Genomic DNA, 26937 nt, shown 5'->3' with positions numbered 1-26937 from the left:
GCTTCGGTTAACGTCACCAGTAAGAGGGCGGAGATTCAGGGACTTACTACTCTACGAGAACTATCCAATACGGGCGCAGATGCTTCATTTACACCATGCACGTAACGTCAAGTTCCTCTTAGCCCTTTACCAATATGGCCGCGATTGCCCCTCCCAGTCTTTAGCTTGCCGTGACGTTGTTTCCGCCTCCGGAGTGGTCCTTGGTGAGTTTATTAGGGATTGCAGGTAAATACAATGGAATAAATGAAATACTTGCAGGGTAGGGAGAGTGTGTGAGGTGTCTGTAGTGTTGAGGTAATGAACAGGGAACAGGTTGGTGTATGTTACAAGAAGGGGCTGAGCTGTCAACTGAAGCAGTACAAAAAAGCTGCTCATAACTGTTAGTGTGACCATGTACGAAACATGTAGAGCCTACTTCTTGTCTAATATTTTGGGTAGAATAGGAAAGAAAAGCAATTCCTGTTTTTTACTGTCCTCTGCTACCTATTGTGGGAATTTCATACATTTCCTGTCTATGTGACACCTGTACATGGGAGGAGTGGTTGTCACTAGAACACCATAGCATGGCTAAGATTTGACAGCACCATTGGCCCTCTCTCTAGCACCAAGGGCTTGTTCTTCCCTTAGCAATGCCTTGTACATCACATCATTTACATGACCATTTGCATTGCAATGTGCTGCAGTTACACACACATGTGTTTAGCGTGCCAATAAAGCTGAACCAAAGACAGCGGATACTCCTATCCCAGTTCTGGTCTTTGGCCATCGTGAAAGGCCAGGATGATGATGCAGTCCCAGCACCTGTAGGAGTTGCCGGAAATTCTAGCAATCAACACTGAGTTGTACAGCTCAACAAATTTTTACAACTGGGACGGTGGTCAGGCAGATAAGAATACTTATTGCAGAAGGGACATTGCTTGTCCCTTTCTGCAGTAAAGCATTGCCTGATCACAGATTGTTAGTTCATTTTCTGACCTTCACAATTCTACTAGAAATGTATTTTTTGTTATGTCTTTGTTTCCTTAAGGCATTATTTTTCTTAACCCTGCAAATCTTCAGTTTAGGTGCTGATAATTGTAAATCTTCTGATCTGTATGGAAGTGCTGCATTTCTCATACACACAATAATACTGCCATGTACTATTTTGGCTATTCGTATCACATCCAGAGGAGAAGGAGATGAGTATGAGAACTAAAACACTTTATTATAGAGCCCATAAGAACAGCAAAAGATTTACTATTACTACCAGTTAGGCAGAAGATTGGCAAAGTTTAAGTGTTGACTTATTAGAGCTGTCTTTTGAGGAACAAAAGGAAAAAAAAAATCTTTGACACTAGTTAATTTTGATGTATGCAGTCATCTGACAGCAGAAAACACAACCCGTGATTGGACATATGACAACCACCTACTTAATAATCTGTTTTCAGCTTTGATACATAACATGGGTTGTTGGGTGGTTGTTTTAAGCGCAGGTTGTGGTACCTGAACAAATATTATTTAAATGATCCCCCGTCCTCCACCTCTAGAAGATTTCTCTATACTTGTCCATGCCCCTTCAAGGTTCTCATGGTATGACCCGCTTGGTGCATCTCATCTGCTTCTTCTGTCCTTGTGTGGTATTGCCTTTATTCCTATGACACATCCAATCACCAATGCAATGTAGTGGACTGATTTCCATAGTGATCAATAGAGATTATTGTTAAAAAGAGATTGGTTGGTAGTCCTCTGTTGCAGTGGTCCTGCAGCTCCCAATGTGCTGCCTGCACGGTGCAGATCTCTATGAAGCAACAACAAGTAAGTAAAAGTTAAAACTTGGCCATCTTGATTTGGTGTGGCAGCATTGGGGAATTCCCATGCATTCCTGGAAATTCATTAATCTCATCATATGGCAAAAGTGTACATGAAGCTGCTTATGCACAGCTCAGTGTACTTTGCAAAAAAAAAAAAAGATTGTGAATAAGCAGGAAAGATTAAGTATGAAAATAGAGAAAATCTGAAAAATTAACGAATTGCAACTAATAAGGTAGAAAGGTAAAAAAGTACACTGAGAGATATAAATTCTGCTTTCAAAAATCTAATGAATTACTAAGGGGCAATTGAAATATTCTGTTTTTTTTCATACTAAACACTAAAATTATATTAATAAAAGTAATTCAAAATATTTTTTATTTTATCAGGCATTGCCTTGAAGCTGGATTAGACCCCTGAGCCAATTCTTTGTCCCACTGGAGACTCCAGAATGTCGGGCCCAGGTAGTAAACGATCTGCGGGGGACCCCTCTGCGGGTCCACCAGAGAAGAAGACTGCGGTAGAAGATTCTGGGACCACTGTAGAAACTATTAAGCTTGGTGGTGTCTCTTCGACGGTAACATTTTTTATTTTTATATAGTTGTCATAGTGAACTTGCAGTATACTATATTATTAATAAACTGCATTTATATAGTGCCAATATTATACAGCGCTGTACATTAAATATACAATCAAGGCACAGTAACAGTATGTCTATGTAGGTTTTCATTTATACAGGTCAATGTCTATCTGGTAGTAGTTAGTAATATTCAAGTGGACTTGTTTTTGTTATGTTAAAGACATTTTATAGCCTGTCTAAGCTGAATCTTGTCCTATAGAGTACAAATGCTACAGGACAAGAGTCATCAGTGTTTCTATATCTGAGAGAAAAAAGTCATTCTAGAACAATGAGGTGCATCTGTTTACACCAAAAGTTACACCAAACACACCCCTAACCTAATCTCCTAGTTCTGCTATCATGTGCATGAGCAAATGTTATGTAAGGCAAGTCATCACAGCTTCCGATTTTCATCAAGCTTTATCTTATCTTTGTTTCTCCTGATTGGTAGTTGGTGTAAGGGGGAAACCTGTGACCAATTCTGTACCCTTTTCTGCCCTGTCTTCTTTCACGAATTTGATAAGGTTCCCTTGTGTGTCTTATTGTCATTTTCCTAGGAGGAACAAGACCTACGTACCTTGCAATTGAAGAACAAAAAGCTGGCTGGTATGTTGGACCAGAGACAGGCAATAGAGGATGAACTTCGAGATCACATTGAGACCCTGGAGAAACGACAGGCCACAGATGATGCGTCACTTCTTATAATCAACCGTTACTGGAGCCAGGTCTGTGTACTTTTGTGTTCAGAGTATGTAAACATTTTTAAAGGTACAAATTGGTGTTGTGACTTTTACATCTTTATATTCTGCTTGTTACATATTGTGTCCGAGAGACCAATTTGACTAAAAGAAGCATCATCTTTTCTTTTAATATAAAGACTGTTATTACCCATTTCAGGGTCATTTATTTTATTATCTTGATTTAGAGAAATGGTCAGGAAACAAATTAGAAACTGAATTTGACACTGAATATTTGGATTATTCCTCCAACAGAGCCAAGACTGAGATCAGGAGCTTCTCTCCTCCAAACAACCTTCGTTGTAGTAAAATGGCAGCTGAGCTTGTTGTAAGAGAATTGTTTCCCATCATAGTCTGAGCACTGTTTATTTACATAAACACAGAATCGGCGGTCATTTTTCTTTGCCTTAGGCTGGGTCTACATGGACGCTTTTAAAAACTCTAAAGGATCTCCCTAGAGGAGCTGTGACATGTGTTGTGTGTCTGTAACACATACTACAGTTCCTGTACAGCTGCGGGAGCAATCAGGAGAGCAAAACTGTCAGCATTGCAGAGCTCTGTTGATTGCTCTGCTCCCAGTATGTAAAACTGGTGAAAGCTAATTTATTTTTTAGGAAGCATAAGCTTGAGATAAGATATCCTTGATCTGAGTTTCATAAAATCCTCAAGTCAGATTTACCAAGCTGGGCAGTGCTATCTCCCTCTCTTAGAACCTTACCTCCCTGCACTGAAGGAAATTTACAGCTGTGAATGAAATCCTTCAAAATATTCTCATGAATATGTAGAAATAGGTTGCCTTTCGGCTACCTAATTTTAATCTAAACAATGGATTTTGTAGATGGTTGTAATTAGGAAACAGGATGCAAGTTCTGGATGGATTGCATAACTTTTATGGACTGATCAACTTGAATCTAAACAAGTATTCCCCTATAATGTCTGAGCAATATAAAAAATTTACATATTTCATTCCGTTACAGTTTGATGAAAATATCCGGATTCTTTTGGGTCGGTATGACTTGGACCAAGACCTGGGGGAGTTTCTCACTGAACGCAAAGCTCTGATTATTCCAGAACCGGAACCGGACTCTGACAGTAATTCTGAACGGAAGGACAGTGAGAGAGGTGATTGTTAAGATCATGTCTAGGGATGAAAGATTGACATTGGTTAAATAAAAAAGAGCTCCCCCCTAACTAATAAAGTTTCATCAGTTATGTTTCATGATAAAGAGCTCTTCAAAGTACTGTTTCTATATAAATTGGGACAATATTGTATATACCTCTAACCACAGCATGTTGTTAGACAGCACTTCATTACAAGCCATAACTTTTAAATGGGGCACCAGGAATAATACGGACAGAATAGTTCTCATATTGTTCAATAACACTAAAGGTGAGGTGCCATTGGTATAAAAATAAATAGAATAAATTACTAATCTTGGTTTTTAGCCCTCAAAATTATTTTTTGGATAAACACCCATTGACCAGTGTGTGGTATCTACAGGGTTAATATTTTTTTTTTTTAGCTTGTTCTGTAGCAAGAAATGAATGTATTACTCCCTGTGGTATTGTCATCAGGCTTGTAAAATTGCTACAGGGACAGTATCTGCAGTCAGTCTAATGTAGGTGAGCTCCCCGAATTACATCTCCCAGTAGCTCTTTCCCTACACAGTGATTGGGCAGGCTCTTGAGAGTCAAGGCAACCTCATTATGTATATGTTTATGTGCTGCTTGGTATATATTTATGAGGCTGCTTGGAATCATGCTGTTGGTCTGGACTTAAAAACACACTGGATTTCTGATAGATCTTTAGTTGTTTTTCAGTACCTGCAGTGTTTTTTAAAAGGGATAAAGCTCAGGCAAATGTGCTTGTTTAGCAGCTAAAGAATAAGTATTTTTTTATGTTTTGCCCTATAATGATAAATATTGACTAGTAGACCATGTTAAATAGAGAATCCAATAGGAGAAATCAAGACATGGATGTTGATTTAAAGGGTAAAGACTAAGTACTTGCAAACAACACAAGAATCCTGCAGTTCATCATCTATATAAATAATTTATTAATATACTATGCTTTGCTGGTTTGGTTAGGAAAAAAATATGGGGTCCAAAAAACTGACATAAAGTTAAGTTGTTTGCCAGAAAAGTGACACTTTATGACTTTATGTGGGGTCCTAGTATAAAAAAGGTTTGTCATCTTTTCTATGTCACTTATCTCTTCTTTTTTGATACCTTTCTTTGCAGTTGAAGGGCTTCCTGATCAACCACTCTCTTTCCTGGCTACTTTGGCCAGCAGCACCAGTGAAGAGATAGAGTCTCAACTGCAGGAACGTGTGGAGTCATCACGTCGCGCTGTTGCCCGTATAGTGTCCGTTTATGACCGGCTGCACGCAAAACTGGACCAGCTTTCCTCAAAACTGGACAGTACAGGTACAGGGTAGCACTGGGTACTGGCATTTGGTTTGGATGTGAATCATTTACTCAATTTGTCAAGGCATTGATAGTGTTAAAGCAAGCTCTTGACAAACCAATTTGTTTTGAATTTTGTTAGCAGACTCCCTACATTTAGGTTTAAATAAACACAGTGACAAAAATATTGGGGTCTCCTGCTCCTCATGGGAGCCTTGTATAAGCAGTTCTAACTTCAGGTACCTAAATGTTTTGTATGTAGAAGAGATCTGATGCCCAATCACCAATTGGCTGGTGGCTGGCATAGAAGTTGGTCAGGGACTTTATGTCCACTTTTAACTGTAACACAGTGCGGGGAAACGATTGGGAGTGTAATAACCCCCTGATATTGCACAAAAGAAAAGAGCACAACAATAATGAACTTATGTAACCCTTGGTATAAAGTGAACCAAAATAATACTTACCAAAAATAAATATTGCTTGGAAAGACAATACACATCAGGTTATCAAATTCGTATTTCTCTAATCCGGACCTTCATTGCTTGGGAGGAAGCCAAAGCATGAGAATACTCATTGTCAGTAAGAGGTGGTCTGGCTAGTGTGAATTGAACCCTCGGCAACAATGTTTGTTTGGAGCAGTAATATTCCTGGATTAATCTTTGAACCTGATGCTCATTTCTTCTGTTTATTGCAGAGCCAACTCAGGTTGAAGAAGCTGTCAAGGAGCTGGACTCTCTGTTGTCCAACGAAAATATGCGTCTGCAGGAAGTGTGCAGCCTCTTACAGGAGAAGCACCAAAACATGACTCAAGAGGTGTGTTAAGACTTGTAACTGTTTTTTTTTTTTTTTTCATTACAACATTTTGGCATTGTGTTTTACATTGATATTACTAGTCATTACAAAATTATTATTGACTCCCATAAGGGTGTTATAGAATGCTAAGTTCCTATTTTTTGTAGTGCTTTGCATAGACCATGTCATTTGCAACTGCAGCTTATAGGAGCATGGTACACAAAAGGCACAAAAGACACAATAAGGAATAAGTTGACATTGACATAGAGAGAGCCTATGTTTATTGTTTTTTGATGAAAGTGACTAATAATTTTTAGCTAATTATATTTCCATTATTATTGGTTGCAAGGGTTTAGGAGTAAATATTCAGCAGGTAGATGTGTGCACAACCAGCTTAACTAGGCTTTTTTATGTACAACTAGGTAGCTTTTGCTCCAATATGAATATTTGGTTGTCGAATACTAAACATACAGAGCTAAATGCAGAGGGAGACAGAACCATTTTTTGTTTGGAGAATCAGTTAAATACACATTAAGTCAGACTGCGCATGCACCCCAGCTGAGAGGAAGAGATCCCAGAGCTCCTGCACACCGCCGCTCTAAACCCCGCTTAAGCCGTATTAGCACGCTGTTTCCCGACTGCGATGGACAGGAAACACGCTGCCACCCCGCAGCCGAGAGAGAAACGTTTCTCCCGGGCTGTGGACTCGTTTCTCCCCCGCAATGAAAAGGCTCCCTCCTCCACCCAGGGAAGGAAGGTTGCAGCCAAGATGGCGCCGGACTCGGCCACTAGGAGGGATAAGGCTCCAACAGTGAGTAATGGACACTGTCCCATGACGGAGTCAGAAAAAAGGGCACTAGATCCATCTAGCCTCCCCCCCTCCTCCCCAGAAGTGTCCCAAGTCCCAGACAGCTCCCAGCCATCTTCCTACCATGCTCTGAGTAGGGAAGATTTGGAAGCTTGTATGTGCCACATGGAACACACAATAAAGAGCCAGAATGCAAACCTAAAGAGTGACCTGAGTGAAAGAATAATGGCAGTGGAAGAGGCCACAGATAATCTGCTACTAGCTTTTAACCAGCAGAGATCAGTACTAAATGAAAATTCCCAACTCCTCCAGCGTTTAGTTTTGCAACAAGACGATTTGGAAAATCGCAATAGACGTAACAATCTGAGAATACGCAGTCTGCCTGAGTCGGTGTAACCCGCGGATTTACAGGCAGCAGTGGTACGAATTTTCAACAACTTGCTGGATGCCCCTCAGGATAACTATATTGAAATAGAAAGAGTGCACAGGGCTCCTTGTCAAAAGTTTCAAGACCCAAACAGAGTGAGAGATGTTATCTGTAAATTGCTGTCCTACCCTATAAAAGAGGAGATATTAAAAGCTGCTCAGTCCCAAGAGGAAATTTTATTTCAAGATTCGCCCATAATGCTTATGCAGGACTTGTCCCACCATACCCTTGCATTACACTCCCTGACGGAGGTTTTGAGAGCCAAAGGCCTACGCTATAGATGGGGGTTTCCGTTTTCATCTTGCAGCATCCAAAGAGGGAATTATAGCAGTTTTCCGCAGTATTGGTGATCTACCATCATTTCTAGCCACCTTTACCCTGCCGATGGTCTTCCTACCGCACTGGCCTGCTGGCCCGGGTATTTTGGATGTACCGAAGGGCTCGGAATGGATGATTCAACGCAGGAAGCGCAACCTGGAAAAAGCCTAAAAGGGACTTTGACACCACCTCAGGGGGATGATGCCAGGAGTCAAAACCCCTACTCATTATTCGGAGGGAGACTTTTCCGCCTTCTTTCTTTTTTCTGTTTTACTGAGGATTTTTGTTTTCTGATGGTTGCTCTTTGCACTGCATTGAATATGGTATTATAATAAAAAATTTTCTCAGGGTGTACTGAACTCTACAGGCCATTAGATACGTGTTCATATCATTTTGTGGTGCAATTATTATAGGTATTATAAATATTATGCTGAAATAGATATTTGTGGCACTTTGAAAGATGTTATTACTATGTGAGTGGTTTTAGTAAATATTCTATTTATATTGATTTATTACTGGTGTGGCGGGGAGCAGGGGTCCCTCCTCAATGTTTGTGCCTTTGCAGTTTCCACAGCAGGGTCCTCGCTTTAAAGAGCGAGGGGTACTAGGGCTGTTGGCATCCTCCCTATACGGATGTTTGTGTTTGTTAATATTTTTATATCTCTTAATATTTAAAATTTCCTATTTATCCTTTCCATCCCTTACCTATATCGAGGGTTTTGTTTAGCAAATCATTATACATAGGCTATTCACATGATTCATTAATAGTTCCTCTATTCCAAAAACATTCCAAGTAATACTATATCTCTTTTCTCTACAGAATGCATTTATCTAGCCCCCCTTTCCTGTACTAACTTATAAGGCACTGAAATTAGTTATTTTCAGAATGGAGAGCGAAAAAGTGCTGGGTGATCCTCACTCACACTGGCTGGCATGGGACTCGCATTCCGGCGCTCCACCTCGGTCGGACTGCGACTTCCAGTTTGTCTGTGGAATGCATCCCAGGCAACAGCCTGAGCATGCATTTCACTGGCGACCAGGAAAAGACAGACACAGACATCCTGCACAGAAATTCTCTGCAATCACATTGCGTAGGGGCTGAAAAAAATCATCAACAATGTTTTTCCTGCTATCCTTAGTATATGTATCTTTCTTTATTCCTAAGTCTTATAAGGCAGGGTCTACATGGACAGTTTTTAAAATGCATATAAACGTTTATACCATGTTTATATACATTTTTATGCACTTTTACAAGCGTTTTAAAGCTTGACTTTAAAATGCTAAAAAACTTTTATAAATGCCTGTGACACGTTTTACGGCAAATTGCCGCGTTTTTACATAAGCATTTATAAACGTTTTACTTTTAACCCTTTCAGGGAATGAGTACAGGGGTACATAAAAACCCCCTACTCATTCCCAAAATTGGACGAAGCTTTAAGTTATTAGGTACTTTATTAAATGTGTGTGTGTTTGTGTAACTAAACTTTTTTTATTTTTACAGATTATCCCAATGACAGGATGATTCCCACAGCTGCAATCATGACATGAGCACAGCCATGGGACTCCTCCTGACAGTGAGGGATTCCCGAGCACTAGGGGTTAAATGAGGACAAGGCTCTCTATTCACCTCTAGTGCTCTGTGATTGGGTAAGGTTTTTCGTTCATCAGCCATTCAGCACTAGTCTTGAATGGGGAGACTTATCCCCATTCATCTCTAGTGCTCTGTGATTAGCTGAGAAATAGGAAACCTTGATGACAGCTCCAGCATCATCAGGATTTCCCTTTCCTCAGCCACACAGGGAGCAGAGCAATCAGCGGAGCTTTGACGTGTTCTGTATCTGTAGCACATGCTACAGCTCCCGTAAGGCTGCGGAAGTAATCAGGGGAGCAGAGCTGTCAGCATAGCAGAGCTCCACTGATTGCTCTGGCTGTGCTCATGTCATGAATGCAGCCGTGGGAATCATCCTGTCATTGGGATAACCTGTAAAAAAAAAGTTTAGTTACAAAACACACACATTTGCTAAAATACTTTAATAATAAAGCCTCTAAAGTCTTATTTTTTTACACACATTTTAACCCTTTTCAGGGAATGAGTAAGGGGTTTTTATGTACCCCTGTCCTCATTCCCCAGGGTGGGGTGGTGGAGATCTTGGGAGTCTTCTTATTAAAGGGGGCTTCCAGATTCTAAAGTCCTGCTAAAAATGCTTATAAAAGCCCCCATTGTTTTTAATAGAAGCTTTTATATAAATATATAAAAAAATATTCAAGCGTTTTCCCGCATTTTTGGGAGTTTTTCCACGTTTACCCTGCATTTTAATTTTTTTTAGACGTTGCAAGCAACGTTTAGGAAAAAGCTCATAATCGTGCCTGAGGAAAATGTCCTGGTGTAGATTAGCCCATTGGAATGCATGGGGAGTTCAAACGTGGGTTTTAAAAGCCTCAGGTTAAACGCTGGGGAAACAGTCCGTGTAGACTAAAGTAAGAACTTCCCATAGAGGAATAGTGTTGCCACAGTGCTATGTGCCTTCATATTTGGTGCAATTTTCATATATTGGCAGAACGCAATACAATACGATATATGGTTAAATAAATAATTTACATCCTTCATGTGCAATAAGTATATGCATATTTTTCACAATGCGTTTACATTCACAACAGTCACTTTATATACTGGCATTGCTATTTCCACAAAAAAGGTACTACTTATCCTGGCATAATATATTAATTCTGTGGGTAAATCACCCCAAGCATTCAAATTTCATAAAATAGCAGGGTACAATCATTTTATAGATAATTTTAAACAGCCTGCTAACCTTTACAGTATAAGCAGATAAATCATCATATCATATACTAATGCATTATATTATGGCGTTTTCAACATTTTTATTGATTTCAAACCATGTATCTCATTTACTTTACAGTATATATGGACATATCATATCATATACTAATTCATTATATTATGGTGTTTTTACCATTATTAATGATTTCAAACCGTATATAGCATTTACTTGGTAATTTCCAACATCAGTGCAACTCTAAATTTTTTTTATAATTGTTCAAGAAATGCAGGAATGCGATCGTCTCGTCTCTCAGCTTGATGTTTTGAGCTTAAGGGGAGACATGAAGACACCTAACCTGGCGTCATAATTCCCCCGTGAGTCCCTGCCAGAAGTGTAACCGACAAACAAAATGGAATATCTCCTACTGTCTACTATTGTTTAGTTATATCGATCATCCTTTAAGGGGCCTACACGCTCAGATCTCATCTTTTTGCTATTAATATATTTGAAAAATTTTGGGGGGTTTGCCTTACTTTTCTTTGCAATCTGTCTTTCATATTGAAGTTTTGCACATTTTATTTACTTTTTACATCTTTTGTTATATTCTTTATAGGTTTCAAATGATGAAGGTGATCCTTCATTTTTATATTTTTGAATGCCCTTTTTTTGTTCCTTATGGCTTTTTTTTACCATCAGCTGTGAGCCAAATAGGTTTTAATTTTAGCCTCTTAAACATATTACCAATTGGAATATATTTTTCAGTGTGCTTTTGTAGAACAGACTTGAAACATTCCCATTTCTGTTCTGTGTTCTTTGAGGACAATATTGTCTCCCAGTCCAAGTCACAGAGAGCCGCCCTTAATAATGGAAAATTTGCTCTTAAAATTAAATGTTTTTACCTTTCTGGTTTTTGCTTCCTTTTTACAGCTTACATTAAATGAAATCATATTATGGTCACTGCTACCCAGATTCTCTTTTTTTTTTGCACATTTGTTATAAACTCTGCATTGTTAGAAAGAACTAGGTCCAGCAGAGTATCATTTCTAGTTGGGGCTTCTATAAACTGTACCATAAAATTATCTTGTATTAAATTCCCAAATTTCCTCCCTTTTGCTGTTCCTGTAGTGCCATTACTCCAGTCAATGTCAGGGTAGTTGAAATCTCCCATGAATAAAACACTTCCACTTTTTGCTGCTTTTTCTATCTGTGCTAGTAGTTGATTTTCTCTTTTCTTCCTTAGCACTGGGGGGCCTATAGCAGACTCCAAACATTAATTGTGTGTTATTCCCCACATTCAACTCCACCCATAAAGCCTCAACCTCATTGCTTTGTTCCATCCGCAATTTCTTCTTTCACATTCACTTTTAGATCACTTCTCACATTCAGACAGACACCACCACCCATTCGTCTGACTAAGTCTTTACGAAAGAGAGAATACCCAGGAATATTGACAACCCAGTCATGCGAAGAACAAGGCCAGGACTCAGCAATACCAACTAAGTAATAATTCTTCTCATTAAGGCTTCCAACTCCCCCATCTTGTTTGCTGGACTTCTAGCATTGTTGAACAGGGTCTTTAAACCATTTCTGCTTTTACCATCATTGTTTGCCAAATCAGTTTGTTTTTCAGTACAACTCGTACTGCACAATCCAATGGAAGCTCCTTACAATAATCCATAATCCTCCCCCCAACTATCCCCAATCCACCCTCCACTAGTGTCTGACCCCTGACTAACCTTTCTGCCACATTATTTGACTGTCCCACCACCTTTGTCCTAGTTTAAATATCCCTCCACCATTCCCCTAAAACTTTCCCCTAGCACAGCAAACTTCCTTTCATTTAGGTGGAAGCCATCTCTGGCATACAGGTTGTACCCCAATGAAAATTCAGACCAGTGCTCTATGAATCCAAACCCTTCCCTTCCACACCAGGACTTAACCATGCGTTTAGCTGCCTAAGCTCCCCCTGCCTTTCCTGTGTTGCGCATGGCACAGACAATATTCCAGAGAATATAGCCTTGGAGGTCCTTTTCTTCCAACTTGAAACCTAGTTCCCTAAACTGATTTTTAAGAATCCACAAACTTTCATCTATATTGTCATTGGTTCCAACATGGACCAAGTCAGCTGGGTCCTGTCCAGCTCCTCCCAGTTTGTCCACTCGGTCAACCACATGCCGAACCCTGGCACCAGGAAGACAGCAAACCATTCAGTTGAAGGGATCCGGGTGACAAACTATTCTATCTGTCCTCCTGATGATAGAATCGCCTATGAATACTAATTGTCTTTTCCTTCTTGTGTTTCCCTCCCCATCACTACTAGATGTGCTGCTCTCCCGGCTGATAGGGGTAGCAGTAACATCTAGAGTTGCCACCACTGGGTCTGCCACCTGCACATCTTCACATAACTTTGCAAACATGTTGGGGTGCTCAAACACAGGGCTGAGTTATGCAAGGTTCATGGGTTCAGAAACCTTCATATGTGTCTAGAATGTCTGTGAATGGTTTATGTATTGTATGTCGATGTCTTTTTGGTCATTAGAGATGTTTACGCTATTTTTTTTTTAATGTTTTTGGTCCAATATTTGGAACACATGTAATAGGACAGAGAATTTTCTTTTTCTCTTTGCTATATATGGATTGTACTGTGTTCTGTATGTCTTACTGTGAAAAATGTGTATAAAATCAATAAAAATATATTGTTTAGGAAAAATACACATCTAGTTCTGGGCTGTCCTATTAAAATGTACCATGTCTAAAATTTACAATTATAACATTTCAGAAAGACCCTTTATTAAAATTATTTTAACATCTTTACAGACAGATAGGAAAGGATTAAAAATCAGCCTGCAAATTCGGTAAACTTTAGGTTAAAATGATAACCCTAAAGGAGCTGTAATAAAAACATTTTTTAAATATTCTTAATTTGTATTCTCTTCTGTTTTCTATTAACTCATTCATCATGCACATGCATGCTGTTACTAGACTTTCTGTATAGAAGTTCTGCCAAAAATGTGAGCTTTAGGAACATTTTGGATGTGCTCCCACAGTAAATGATTGGCAAGGGACATTTACAGTTTAAGAGGATGATGCAGGAATCCTCTTTCATCAGACACTGTTGAAGCACTGATACATAACAGAACAGCAGGACTTCAGCTCCTTTGTACATTGTGAAAAGCTACATTTTTGCATGAAGTGTTGCTACACCTTACTGTGATGTGCGCGTGTTTATTTTATAGCCCTGTATCATCTTCCATTTTACTTGCTTTTTAGTTCTCCCAGCTCCAATCCCGTCTGGAAAATGCAGAGTCCCGCGTCTCACATCTGGATGGCCTCATCGAAGATCTGCAGTGGGACATTGACAAGGTCCGAAAAAGAGAACAGCGCTTGAACAGACACTTGTCTGAGGTCCTGGAAAGGGTAAGACACTGAAATTTGTTGTATTGATGACAGGCCCCAAGTGCCTATAATGGTTACAGGGGCAAGAAACCACACCCCAATTGTCATTTTTCAAATATAAGCTTTTCCAGAGAATTTGGTAAATGAGACCAATGTTTTTTTTTATTTTTTTATTAAATGATCAGACTCCTTTAAGGTTTTTCTATGTTTTCTCATTAGGTAAATTCTAAAGGATACAAAGTGTATGGTGCTGGCAGCAGCTTGTATGGAGGAACAATAACCATTAACTCAAAGAAGGTAAAACAAAAGCTACAGTAAAATTGTAAAAGACTGATTCCTTTTCTTTCCCAAAATCAGGTAATGAAATCATTGATGCTCTGAGAACAAAAGTTTAGCCACAGCCATAACTTGAAAACAACTCTGGGATTTCACTGTCTTAAAAATGTTCACTTTGTGTTTTTAAGGCATGTGCTTTTCATATGGCATTGGGTTTTAATAATTACCCTGGACAGGTGATTTATTGTGAGCTTAGCACTGGACAAAATTGTTTTAACCATTTTTTTAATCAATTAATTTTACACATTGTAATGCACTGTATTCAACATGCAATATCTTTATTTATTTTTATTTATTTTATTCTTTTGTAACTAAGTACAGAGTCAAAATTTAAGCTCAAGAAAATGTACCACATCCATGTATACTCTAAAAAGTAGTGCATGCTATATTTGTTCCAAGAAACAATCATTCAGTTTTATCCAGTGTATATTGTAGAAAGTATTTGTTACTGATGGTGTTCTGTACATAAACACAGATTATCCCAAAAGATATCCTAAATATGCACATGGATCCAAGGGAGGGAGGGCATCAAGTTAATAATTCAGAAGGTAATATTGGCAAAAAAAACGCTGAAAAAGGAATGTCTCCCTACAAGGCAGAGTAGTGTTGATCATAGACACATAGACACTGGATTTATGAAGTGCCTGCATTTGTGTGAATTAAATCTACAAAGGGGACAGTCTGTATTCATATAATTTGCAGCAACTTTGTTGCTTTACGTTACAGTTTCAATCAGGTTGAAATTGGTGGATTCAGAATTCTGCTAGTTCCCATTGTCTGCAATGTATTAAATGTTTGTTTTTGGTTGTGGTTTGCATGGTGTACAACCAGTTTGATAAAGAAAATAAACCCCTAGGTTAATATATACAATAATAGCAAATTTTAGGTTCAAGCCTGGACTAAAATTGACCAGACTACCTCGGTACTTTACACCTGGTATTTCATGTGTCATAGTAAACTACAGTTAACAAAAGTCTTTATATTGCACTTTTGTTGTTCTGGGATCAGATTATTACACTGCCATTAAAGGAATTCGGAGATTCTGTCTGTTTTTTAATGTGACCTGTTTTTCACATATGGCTTTGTTTTTGTTTAATGTAGTTTGAAGAAATGACCTCTGAAGTAGACATGAATAAAGAGCTGGCTGTAAACCGCCTTCAGGAACTGGAAAAGCTAAAGCAGGATCTGCATGATGTGAATTTTGAGAACAAGGACCTGCAGGTTAATTTACTTTTACTCCCTTCCTTAATGACAATGTGTTGCTTTAGTTTAAAACTGTCTCTCTCTGAACATTTTTGGTAAATACAGTGGACTTTTGAAGTACAGTCCCTTCATATAGGAGGTTGGAAACTAACATCAACCAGAAGGCTGTTTCTCTTCTTGGCTTGTACTAAGAGTTTGAGGCGTAAGATCACAACTGGTCAGACATGGATAAGCAGTCCGGTGATACTGACATGAATAAAGCGTGTTTTTTTTAGGACACTTCATTCATGCATCTGAAGGCGCATACTGTGTTGTAAGTGCTTTCATCTATAACCAATTTTTGTTTCTTCCCCAGGAGCAACTGGCGAGAGCAGTAGAGGAGAATGTCAGGGTTTCTCCAGAATATCGCTGCATGCAGTCACAATTCTCTGTCCTGTATAATGAGTCACTGCAGTTTAAAGCTCAGTTAGATGAGGCTCGCTCCCTACTGCATGGAACGCGCACCAATCACCAACGTCAACTAGAGCTCATTGAAGTGAGTTTACCTTATATTCATTTAAAGTGAAATTCCTGATTTTACATCAGAAAATATTTACACATTGCAAAGTTGCAAAAAATCAATCTATGTATTTTCATTCTGAAATAAGGTGGAAGTATTTGTGGGACTACAACTGTCAGGAAGGTTTAAAGAATGACACAAAACACTCAGGTGCTGCTTAATTAAAAGTTGGTACTTCTCTTTATTGCATGCGTACAATGGTCCAAAATGTTAACAGTTTTAACTGCAAGATCACATGACTATTAATGCCATAAAGTGCCCATTTTCATATCCTCTAACTGGGAAGAGTCAGGCTGAGAGAAAACTGGCATTTATTTAGGCGAATGTAGAAAATGTCAGTGTCAGCACTCGATTCTATATTTATAGTTAACAATCAACCAATCAGATCAATACATGACCATTGCTAGCTCATTTTGGACAAACTCCTTGTTGTATTATACAGCAAAAACATTGAATTATTAGAATGAGATTATATTTTGCATATTACCAACTGCTTTCTTTCTCATGACCTGTGGGGCATAACAACTACAATGCATTACACACACAAGTGAAGCTGACAATACCTAATAAACAAGACAAATTAGGCTAAAGCTCAGGTTTTAACTAATAGGCTAACAAATGGGCAGGATAAACACATGAGAGGAAAGACAGTTATATAAGTATAGTTGGGTTATTTAAATAGGATTTGTAGATTATAGACAATATGTAGACTACGTCCACCATTTTATCAATATAGTAAAGTTAGGCAGATCACAGCAAAACCTTGATTTATGTGGGGAAAATGTGCTGAAGTTTTAATCTTTCTCTACTGTGTCAGCGGGATGAGGTGGCTCTTCAGAAAAAGGTGCGCACTGAAGTTATCCAGCTAGAGGACACACTTGCTCAAGTGCGGAAGGAATACGAAATGCTGAGAATTGAATTTGAGCAGACACTGGCGGCCAATGAACAAGCGGGTATAATAAAATTTAAATTTTTTTTTAGAATAAAAGTTAAAAAAAACTAAATAATAAAAGAGATACATATATTTTCTTAAACGCATGCCAGTATACCTCAAACCATATGACCCTATATATGTTGCACCATATAAATCAATGTTTCTTCAGAAGTTGCTAGGGGTTCCTTTAGCAATTTGTGCCGCTCAGATCAGTTGAACTAAAATGATCTTTTTGGCTATCTGAGTGACATTTTTCCCACTAGCCAGCAATGTATGAGGCATTCTTCCCAATTATCATTACAGTAATGTACTGTGAGCTGTTGAAAATGATAAAACTGTCTAAGATTCGCTACAACCTAAAAGATATTTCAAGAGTTCCTTCATGTTAAAAAGGTACAGAAAGGGTGACTTAAATTGTCAGTGCATCTGCGTGTGTTAATCTCATTTACCTGTGTAAATATTAAATTAGTAATTTTTAAGGAGTGGTACCTATCTAATCCTTTGGTCATAACATCATACAGTCAAAGCTCCAAATTTTTTAATGAGTCTTAAAAGTAATGTAAACATTTTATGCAGTCATTCTTTCTATTTTATGGAGAGAAATATCAACCAGTCTTAAGAGAATTGAAGAGCGTAAGGAGCTTTGAGAACGGGTGTTCAATAGCCTTGCAAGTGAGAAAGGATTTAGAGAAAAAGAGAATAATATTAAACCTATTATTTCTATTAATCTCTAATTTGTCCCTGTTTAGGACCTATAAATCGTGAAATGAGGCACCTGATCAGCAGCCTGCAGAACCACAATCACCAGCTAAAGGGTGAGGTTCAGAGATACAAGAGAAGGCTGCGAGAGATCCAAAGTGAAATCAATAAGGTAAGTCAGTGAAAAGAACAGCATCATGTGCGTCAAGGGAGAAGCCTGGATCACAATTCTTCCTCTGTCTTTTAGATGCGGTCTCGCAGTAGTAGTGGTATCTTCCTGCTGCCCTCACAGTCCAGCGTGGAGGAGACCCGAGAAGAAACCATAGAAATAAAGACCGAGCCAGAAGAAATTTCACCCCCAACACCAGCCCCACCACAACCAGAGGTCATTCCAAAACGAGAGGAGGAAGAGATGCAGCCACCAGCATCACAGCAGCAAAGAGACAGACGGGAGAGGGAGAAAGAGCGTGAAAGAGATCGTGGCCGAGAGAAGGACAGAGGTGACAGCTCAAAGGAGAAACCAAAATATGAGCCAGACACAAAGCGCAAGGAGGCGGAGAATGTCAAACAGTTAAAGGCTGAACTCAAGTAAGGCTATTTATTTTCCTAATTAGGAACTAATACTATAGTCATAGATGTGTTTTTTATTCATTAGCGTCTAAACCAGAGATACAGACAGTGGGCTTGAATACTGCTGGCATCAACGCCAACAATGATCTATAACCCGTTTCTTGATCATTTGAACATTACTTCTCGCCTATGCTTTAAACCAAGGGTTGTAATTTTTTTTTGTATTGCCTCTTATATACAATCTATGTTTTTCATTCACAACACATTCTACCATTTGGTTAGTACCTTGTGAGTTTTTCCAAATCTTCTTTTGCATAAAATCAGCAGACCCTTGGTTTTCCTTTTGTTTTTAGGTCTGTCAAAGCTCAAAGTCACCTATTTTAGTCTCCATTATTTTTCACAAAAGACAAAAAATTACAGCACTTCCAAAAATCAGTGTCCTCTCAATTTTTTTTTTAAATCTGGGTGGGAACAAGCTGTAGGTTGGTGGTGGCCCTGCATTGTAATCCAACTTTCAATAACCACCCAGAAATAGCTGAGTGGTTACTGAAAAGTGCTGGGTGATGCACCTGGCTAAAAGTAGCCGGGTAGAACACTACAAAATATTATTTTAAATTACTATCATTATTAAATATTGTTATTACTATTAATAATAATAAAAAGTATTTGCATATTGCCAACTTGAATGAACAGAACATGTAGGCGGAGCTACAGTTTTGGAAATCTCAACCTAACAAGTTAGGCTAAAAATGCTGTGTTTTGGATAAACCTAATGATCTGACGTTTGTCTTCAGTCACTATTTCCCACACTCAGTCTTTTTTTTTTTTTTTAACTAGAAGAGTGCAAGAGTCTTTAAGAGACATGAAGCTCCTATTGGATATGTATCGCTCTGCCCCCAAAGAACAGAGAGACAAGGTTCAGCTAATGGCAGCTGAGAGAAAAAGCAAAGCAGAGGTATGACTGTCTCGATTAACATTGTGCTAGCTTTATATGCTTGCTCAGCAACTAACAATTCTACTTTACTTAACGTTTTATCAGCTGGATGAACTGCGACAGAGACTTCGTGAACTAGAAGAGAGGGAACGCAGGGACAGCAAAAAAATGGCTGATGAGGATGCCTTGCGGAGAATGAGAGCAGCAGAGGAACAAACTGAAGCCCTGCAGAAACGATTATCTGTTGCTAAGCAGGTGACTGAAAACATTTTAGTATGTAATGGGTTCCATTTATTGCTTACCCATCCAGCAACATACACTTTTTTTTTATTACCTCTTACCACTTCATATCCTGCTAAGAGTAAAGAGAAATACTCAGTCTGGGTATAAGGAAACTATTTTTTTACTGTGTGACAGAGCAGATGCTTTGTTTGCTAAGGTACCAACATTGACATATGGAATTAAGGAGATAGTTCATGTGTTAAGCTGCTACTAGGATTGACTTGGAAATTACTTGAGGCTTCTGCTCAAGTATGGCAGAGACTGGAGAAACAGGATAGGGAAGGAAAATTAATATACATTGCAAAGTAATTACTTTTTAAAAGAACCTGCTGTTTTGCACATTACAGGCCAGAAACAGGTTTCCTTTTAAACCCCAGTTGTAGCCTAAAGCCTGTGACACCTCCACACAAAAGTATTTCTGAAATAAAAATAAACAAAAAGCAAAAACAGGTTGTGTAAGAAAACTGTATTTACCTGTTCCAAAACTCTGTTTTTGGAAAATTGTCGCTGAGCAACTCCACTCAAAGCATCTTCACTTTGGAAACAGTGTGTGACAGATGCCAGAATACAATATTGTGCTCTGTGGTTCCTCTATACACCTGCTACAGCACTACAGGATGCAGTTGTGATGTAGGGATCCCCAGAAGAAACCTTATGCCATAGCAGCTGATTCTGACATCTGACGCTATGGGAAGCATCTCAGATTCAATAAATCTTTAAGTGTCTTCTCTAAAGGTGCTTTTTTATCTTTTTTTTTCATAAAACAAAAAAAACAGTTGCTTTAAAGCTTATCTGCACAATTCCTTCACAGACGCTGGCTTTTGGGCCTTCTAAGTTGCACTATACTACTTGTTCACACATGTTGGTAACCATATTTGGGCTTTTGCTTGCTCTGCCTAGGAGGAAGAGGCTCTTCTGTCGGAGATGGATGTTACTGGTCAGGCATTTGAAGACATGCAGGAGCAGAACATTCGTCTAATGCAGCAGCTTAGGGAAAAAGATGATGCCAACTTCAAGCTTATGTCTGAAAGAATCAAATCCAATCAGATCCACAAACTTCTGAAAGAGGAGAAAGAGGAGCTAGCAGACCAGCTACTGACACTGCGCACACAGGTGGGGTGTGATACCAACAGACATGTGTATCTTATCTGTAATAATAAAGTTAACACTACTTGGGTTTTCTATTGACAAGTATTTCGGGGTATCTTGAAACAGAATTGTGGTTCACTAACTTCCTCATTCTGAGAGCCCTGCTTTGTTTTACTTTTACATGATTTAAACTGACATTGCTGCATGTCTGACAATGTTCACCAGGACAGAAAGTAAGGGTATATATCTTTGGGGACACAGACTTAGAGTTTTCCACTAGGAAATTAAAAGGCCTAAAGCAAGTAATTCTGCATTTAGAGGTCGAGAACAGCCAGGATTCCTATTGTAGTACAAGGTATGTTTAAATTTAAAAATTGCTATTTTATTTTATTTGCAGAAAGAACATTGTCTGTCTCTTCTGCAACAAATGACCTGCATGGTCTCAATTTTTTTTAATGCTTTAATCCCACTTTAAAGAAAAAAAAAAGATTTCTGTGAAAGACTAATAATTGAATTAGCATGCAGCAAACAAACTGTTTAGTTTCCTCATAAACAATTGTCAGCATCATAAAATCGTCCCAGTATTTTTCTGCAGTTAAACTTAGCATAGCATATCTAGGTATGAGGCTGCTGACCACGTGTTAGACTAGTGTGACAAGAGCAGTGATTTTACATAAAGAGCAAGGTTCCTTTTTTACAGAAAAGTCCTTTTTCTTTCTTGAATGTATGGTGCTTTTACAAATGTTTGTTTTATCATGGCAAATGATAATAATTAACATTTTGTAAATTAAAGCTGGTTTATTTGGCTCATTTATTACCTTCGCTGGTTTCTACCTTTTCCTTTTATCATATTTAATTACATATTTAAAAAACAACCTTTCCATTTGTTTCATATGCCTAATTTTAGACATCTCAATTGCATTAGTTCAGGCAGATCATATCTGGTAAAAGCTGTATGTAGGTTCCTGGAACATTACAGCACCCTCAGCCCTTATTCAACAGTGAGCTACCCTGTTTCCCCTATAATAAGGCACTCTCTTATATTTTTTGAAATGCCAAAATATGCCCTACGTCTTATTTTCAGGGGGATGTCTTATTTTTCCATGAAGAAGACTACAGTACACATTTATTGTTGAAAATCACTCATGTGCCATTGATTGTCCCCTTCTGATCACTCATGTGCCATTGATTGTCCCCTTCTGATCACTCATGTGCCATTGATTGTCCCCTTCTGATCACTCATGTGCCATTGATTGTCCCCTTCTGATCACTCATGTGCCATTGATTGTCCCCTTCTGATCACTACCGTATGTGCCATTGATTGTCCCCTTCTGATCACTACCGTATGTGCCATTGATTGTCCCCTTCTGATCACTACCGTATGTGCCATTGATTGTCCCCTTCTGATCACTACCGTATGTGCCATTGATTGTCCCCTTCTGATCACTACCGTATGTGCCATTGATTGTCCCCTTCTGATCACTGACTCTCCGGGTAACAGACTCTGTTAGGGCAGGGATCAGCAGCTTGCTTGTCCTTTGAAGTTACTTTCAGTTTCACTCTGCACTGCAGCCAGCACCGAGGAGTCACACAGAGGCACACAGTATCAGGTATCGGAGGATGTCTTATTTGCAGGGGGGTGCTTTATTTTAATTGTTTGAGCAAAAATCGGGGGGTGGCTTATTTGATAGGGATGCCTTATCATCGGGGAAACACGGTAGGAGTTCTGCAAATATCAAAATGTCCTGCTGAATTGGGGTTTCAGTCTGAAGAACGAGGAATTTCTAGACAGACTGCATTTGTATGCAGACCATCCTAGGTAATGCTCATATGTAATGCTGGTCCTTTCATGACTGAAAGCTAAAAAAACAATTTATTAAAGGGGTGGTCCAAGAAATTAGGGTCCTGTCTCTAACTTGCTTCAGCTTGTAATGTATACTTTGAAGCTTAATGTAATAAAAAAAAAATAAAATCTAATGAAAAGTCTAGAAGAAAGTCATATACTCCCCTGGGTGTTACACCTGTTTATTGAGGGTTTTAAAGGAGCAACAGAGTAGCAGGATAAGGGATAATCATAAAGGGGGGATAAGGTAGGGTCATTCTGTTATAGTAAGCTGTTACATTTCACTGAAATCAGAAAGTGAGCGGTTATATTGTGCAATGTACAATATACCTGAGTGAAAGGTTACCAGTTTTAAAAGTTTCCGGATTGATCCGGAAGGACCAAAAGGATTCCATCTGGAGACGTATGGATTAGTTACTGCCCCCCCCCTCTTAACTGGTGAAACATCTTTTCGGTCATGAGTTGCTGGGTCTGATGTAGATCATTTTATCCCCTGAAACTGTCCTGAAGAAGCAGATCTTATTAGTCCGCGAACGCGTTGACCGCTTGTAACCCATTAATTTGGTGTTTACACAGGAGATGTTGCTTGTATGATATGTTTTATTTCTAAAGATGGTTGGTATATGTTTGATATTAAAAATATATTTTTAAGCTATATTTTATTTGGATTTAGTTTGGCCTCGAAAAGTCCCAAAATGTATTCCTTCCTCCTTCTAATGTTTCCCCTAATTTGTTTTGACTTGAAATAAATAGGTGGATGCCCAGCTGCAGGTCTTGCGAAAATTGGAAGAGAAGGAACACCTACTGCAGAGCAGTATTACCACAGGGGAGAAGGAGCTCACACTACGTACCCAGTCACTGGATCTCAGCAAGCGCAAGGTATCACATTGGTTTCTACACTTTCCTGATACCTTCAGAAGCATATTTCAAGACATTTGTATTTCAAAACTAGGGTTCCACACAAAGCTTACATTTCACTTAAAATATATGTAAAAAATATTTTAACCCCCCTAGCGTTCTAATTCTGTAATTTTTTGATGCAAAAAGTGATCCTATTTTTTTTGCATAGGCGGGATCCTGCGATCGCCGCTGGACCGCGGGTATCAGGTAAGGGGGACCCCCAAAGGTACCCCGAGTGTGACTCGGGATTACCGCTTTTTGCAATTTTTCCGGCCCCGAGTCACACTCGGGAACACCCCTTAGGGGGTTAAAATATAAAATATTTAATTATTTATTATTTTTTCTGTTATTTTTCATTCATGATCCTGCCAGTAACACATCTCCTGTCCTAGGGTAAATATCCTCTGCTAACTGTGGACAAGCATCATTTTCATCTTAGGTCAGAAAGTGTGTTCGGACTACAGAACTCCATCCCCTCTTCTTGACAGCATAAAAAGGGGGAGATGCATTTTGTAGTCCGCTGAGATAGCTTGGTACTTGGAATACTGAAAGGTATTAGCCTAAAAGATTTCTGGCAGGGTCAGTTTGGTCCTCTTTTTTTTCAATTTTTTTTTTAGTTTTGTTACGAAAAAATATAACAGAACAGATATAACAAAACTCGTTCAATGGTGTATTTAGCAGGCCAATAGGAAGCAAAGAGAAGAAGGTCATGTTTCAGGTTTACATACACTTTAAAATATGATAAAAAAAATACATATGCTAGATGACTTCATGATGTACACACAAACCTTACTTCCTCAGGCACTCCATTCTCCATATACAGCCTTACCTAGACATCACCTAGTAATTCCAAGAATAAAGAACTCCCATGGAGCCTCAAAGCTATTTCTCTGACTGCCTTATGGGCCATTTAAATTTAATAGGATCTGTCTTTCTGTCACTATTGACCTTTATGTTCTTTCCAGGCAGTAGAGGCTTCCCAACAGGCAGAGGAACTTAGGTCCCAGCTGGAGATTTCACAGAAGAAGCTTCAGGAGCTGCGGCAGGAAATTATTGAGAACAGTGCTAGCCGGGAGAAAGATGCTTTCAACTACAAGAGAGCACAGGTAAAGCTTGCACCCATAGAAACATGAAGGATGGGCAGTGATAATATTTTTTCTAAAAATCTTTACATAATTAAAGCCCCTGTAAGCCACACCGAATTTTACAAGTGAACCTGTGGGTTCTTCTTACCTTAAAATGACCTGGTTCATAAATGTAAACAACTTAAGGTGACCAAATGGGCATTCTTACTAATGACAGAAATTGCGGATGTTATGTCCATAACAATGTCTGCGTTTTGGGGACACTTGGGTGCCCTGAATAGAAATTGAGCACTTTCAGTTGCTCTTTTAGACCCTGTGGATCAATTTTCTTTCTTTTGTCTCTAATGATGAATATGTAACATTCATATAATATTACCTGCTGTGTTTTCAATCAAAGTAGTTCTGGTATAGAAGATTTTGAATATAGAAAATGATTATATAAAAAATGTTTATATGTAATATTTTGTTTGAGTTTATTTTTAACTTGTTAATTGTTGTTGTGCTTTTTAGGAGGATATTTCCCGCCTAAGGAAAAAACTGGAATCCACCAAGAAACCTGATATGGTGCCTACGTGTGATAAAATTTTAATGGAGGAGATCAAAGAGTTCAAGGTAACTGTCTTGCTCAAAGTTCTCATGGCAGCTTCCATTATCCAGGGTCAAAATACAATCTCTCTTAAAGTTGGCTTAAATATATATATATATATATATATATATATATATATAGATATAGATATAGATAGATAGATAGATAGATAGATAGATAGATAGATATATATATAGATAGAGATATTTGTCATCTCCAATTACCAGGTGACAAAGTTCAACTCAGACCTGTTGGTGGACTTGTAAGGCAGGCCCAGTGATGGCATGTACCTGCCGCACCTCATTTGTAAGGTGCATAGGGCTTTGCAATGCATAATATAACTGATAATGTATACTGTAAAGCTCAATGTAATCAGAAATCAATTTTCTATAGAACTGAATAATAAAATTTAATGAAAAGTCTAAAAGAAAGTCTTATACTCCCCTGGATGGTACACCTGTTTATTGAGGGCTTCAAAGGAGCAACAGAGTAGCAGGAAAAGGCAAAATCATAGAGGGGGCATAAGGTAGGGTCATTCTGTTTATAGTAAGCTGTTGCATTTCACTGAAATCAGAAAGTGAGCGGTTATATTGTGCAATGCACAATAAAACCTTGTGAAAGGTTACCAGTTTTAAAAGTTTACCTTTCTCTTTACTGTCAAATAACCTTCTGTGTGTCCTGAATCATTTGTTGAACGTTTCCGGTGTCACTAGGAACGGCTGAGTGCTGTACAAACCACTCTGCTTGTTGTATGGAAAAAAAGAGGGGGGGGATGAGCAGGAGATACCTTGCTGTATCGTCCACCATCAGAAACTACAGCATTTGCTGGCTGCCAGTCATTCAATGATCTATGAATCAGTACGTAATAATAGGGGACAGCTGTACAGGTGATACATTTGTGCTGGAGACAATCCTTTCGTCTCCAGAAATGAAAGCCTAGTGTCTCTGGATAGCTTTATTCAACCCAGAAGAATGAAGAAATTTAGTGGTAAAGAAGGAGTACTGCAGGGACAACTCAAGATTTAAGGTTGTATTACTACAAAAGCCACTTGGCCATTTTTACAAAATACCCCTAGAGTGAGTCTTTAGATTTATAAGTACATATTACTACTTTTTACCCATTTATTATTATTATTATTATTATTATGAAACATGTATATAGCGCCAACATATTATGCAGCACTGTACAATAAACATTTTCCATGTCTAAGCACCTAGCATCAACCATGTTATTTGTTAGCATGGCCGCTGGTGACTTCACATACCTGCCACTATTTTGTTTCCACTCCTGATTACTCTGATCTTTTCCTTAGTCTCGTCTCACCTGCCCATGCTGCAACTCCCGCAAGATGGACGCTGTCTTGACCAAGTGTTTCCACGTTTTCTGCTTCGAATGTGTCAAGACCCGCTATGACACCCGGCAACGCAAGTGCCCCAAGTGTAATGCAGCCTTTGGTGCCAATGACTTCCACCGCATTTACATTGGATGAGCAGGAAACTTCTGTAGACCTTGCTGGGCCCATCAGCGATGGTGCTTGACATATATTCTTTACAGACGTGACACAACATAGTGACCCTTTTACATTTATCCCTCGCACTGCCGATGCTAACAAGAAGGACCTTGTAGGTCCTTTTACGGCCTGCAAAATTCTTAGATTTACCATACAAAAAAAAAAAATCTGTATTTGTGAATAGTTTTCCCTGGAAAACATCTTTTGGGCTCACTGTATGGATAAAAATCTTGTGGTTGTATGTATATATTTATTGTACCAGTAGAATGTAGTGTATCATCCTAAGATGGTGGCACTTAAGAAAATACATTCCCATGTGATACTTCTTTTTA

At 38.7% G+C, this 26937-nt stretch overlaps 1 protein-coding gene across 3 annotated transcripts; it reads left to right on the top strand.

Moving 5' to 3' along the window:
* Positions 1 to 78: 78 nt before the first annotated feature.
* RNF20 (ring finger protein 20) lies at positions 79 to 26937 on the top strand. 3 transcript variants are annotated; one of them, XM_072424917.1, is made up of 20 exons: positions 79 to 203; positions 2178 to 2365; positions 2965 to 3132; positions 4122 to 4266; positions 5386 to 5571; positions 6245 to 6363; positions 13949 to 14095; positions 14294 to 14371; positions 15512 to 15631; positions 15969 to 16148; positions 16990 to 17125; positions 17856 to 17977; positions 18053 to 18393; positions 19213 to 19330; positions 19415 to 19564; positions 20492 to 20704; positions 23277 to 23402; positions 24389 to 24529; positions 25019 to 25120; positions 26408 to 26937. In XM_072424917.1, exons 2-20 carry the CDS (start codon positions 2240 to 2242, stop codon positions 26582 to 26584), a joined length of 2895 nt encoding a protein of 964 aa, XP_072281018.1. In that variant the 5' UTR covers positions 79 to 203; positions 2178 to 2239; the 3' UTR covers positions 26585 to 26937. The 3 variants fall into 3 exon arrangements, with proteins under 3 accessions (XP_072281018.1, XP_072281019.1, XP_072281020.1); XM_072424918.1 differs by having other exon boundaries at positions 129 to 225; XM_072424919.1 differs by lacking the exon at positions 79 to 203 and adding an exon at positions 1601 to 1794.

This window comes from Pyxicephalus adspersus, chromosome 10, assembly GCF_032062135.1.
Source record: "Pyxicephalus adspersus chromosome 10, UCB_Pads_2.0, whole genome shotgun sequence".
Classification (NCBI taxonomy): domain Eukaryota; kingdom Metazoa; phylum Chordata; class Amphibia; order Anura; family Pyxicephalidae; genus Pyxicephalus; species Pyxicephalus adspersus.
The sequence above is the reverse complement of the archived record's forward strand: the minus strand, read 5'-3'. Positions and strand labels throughout refer to the sequence as shown.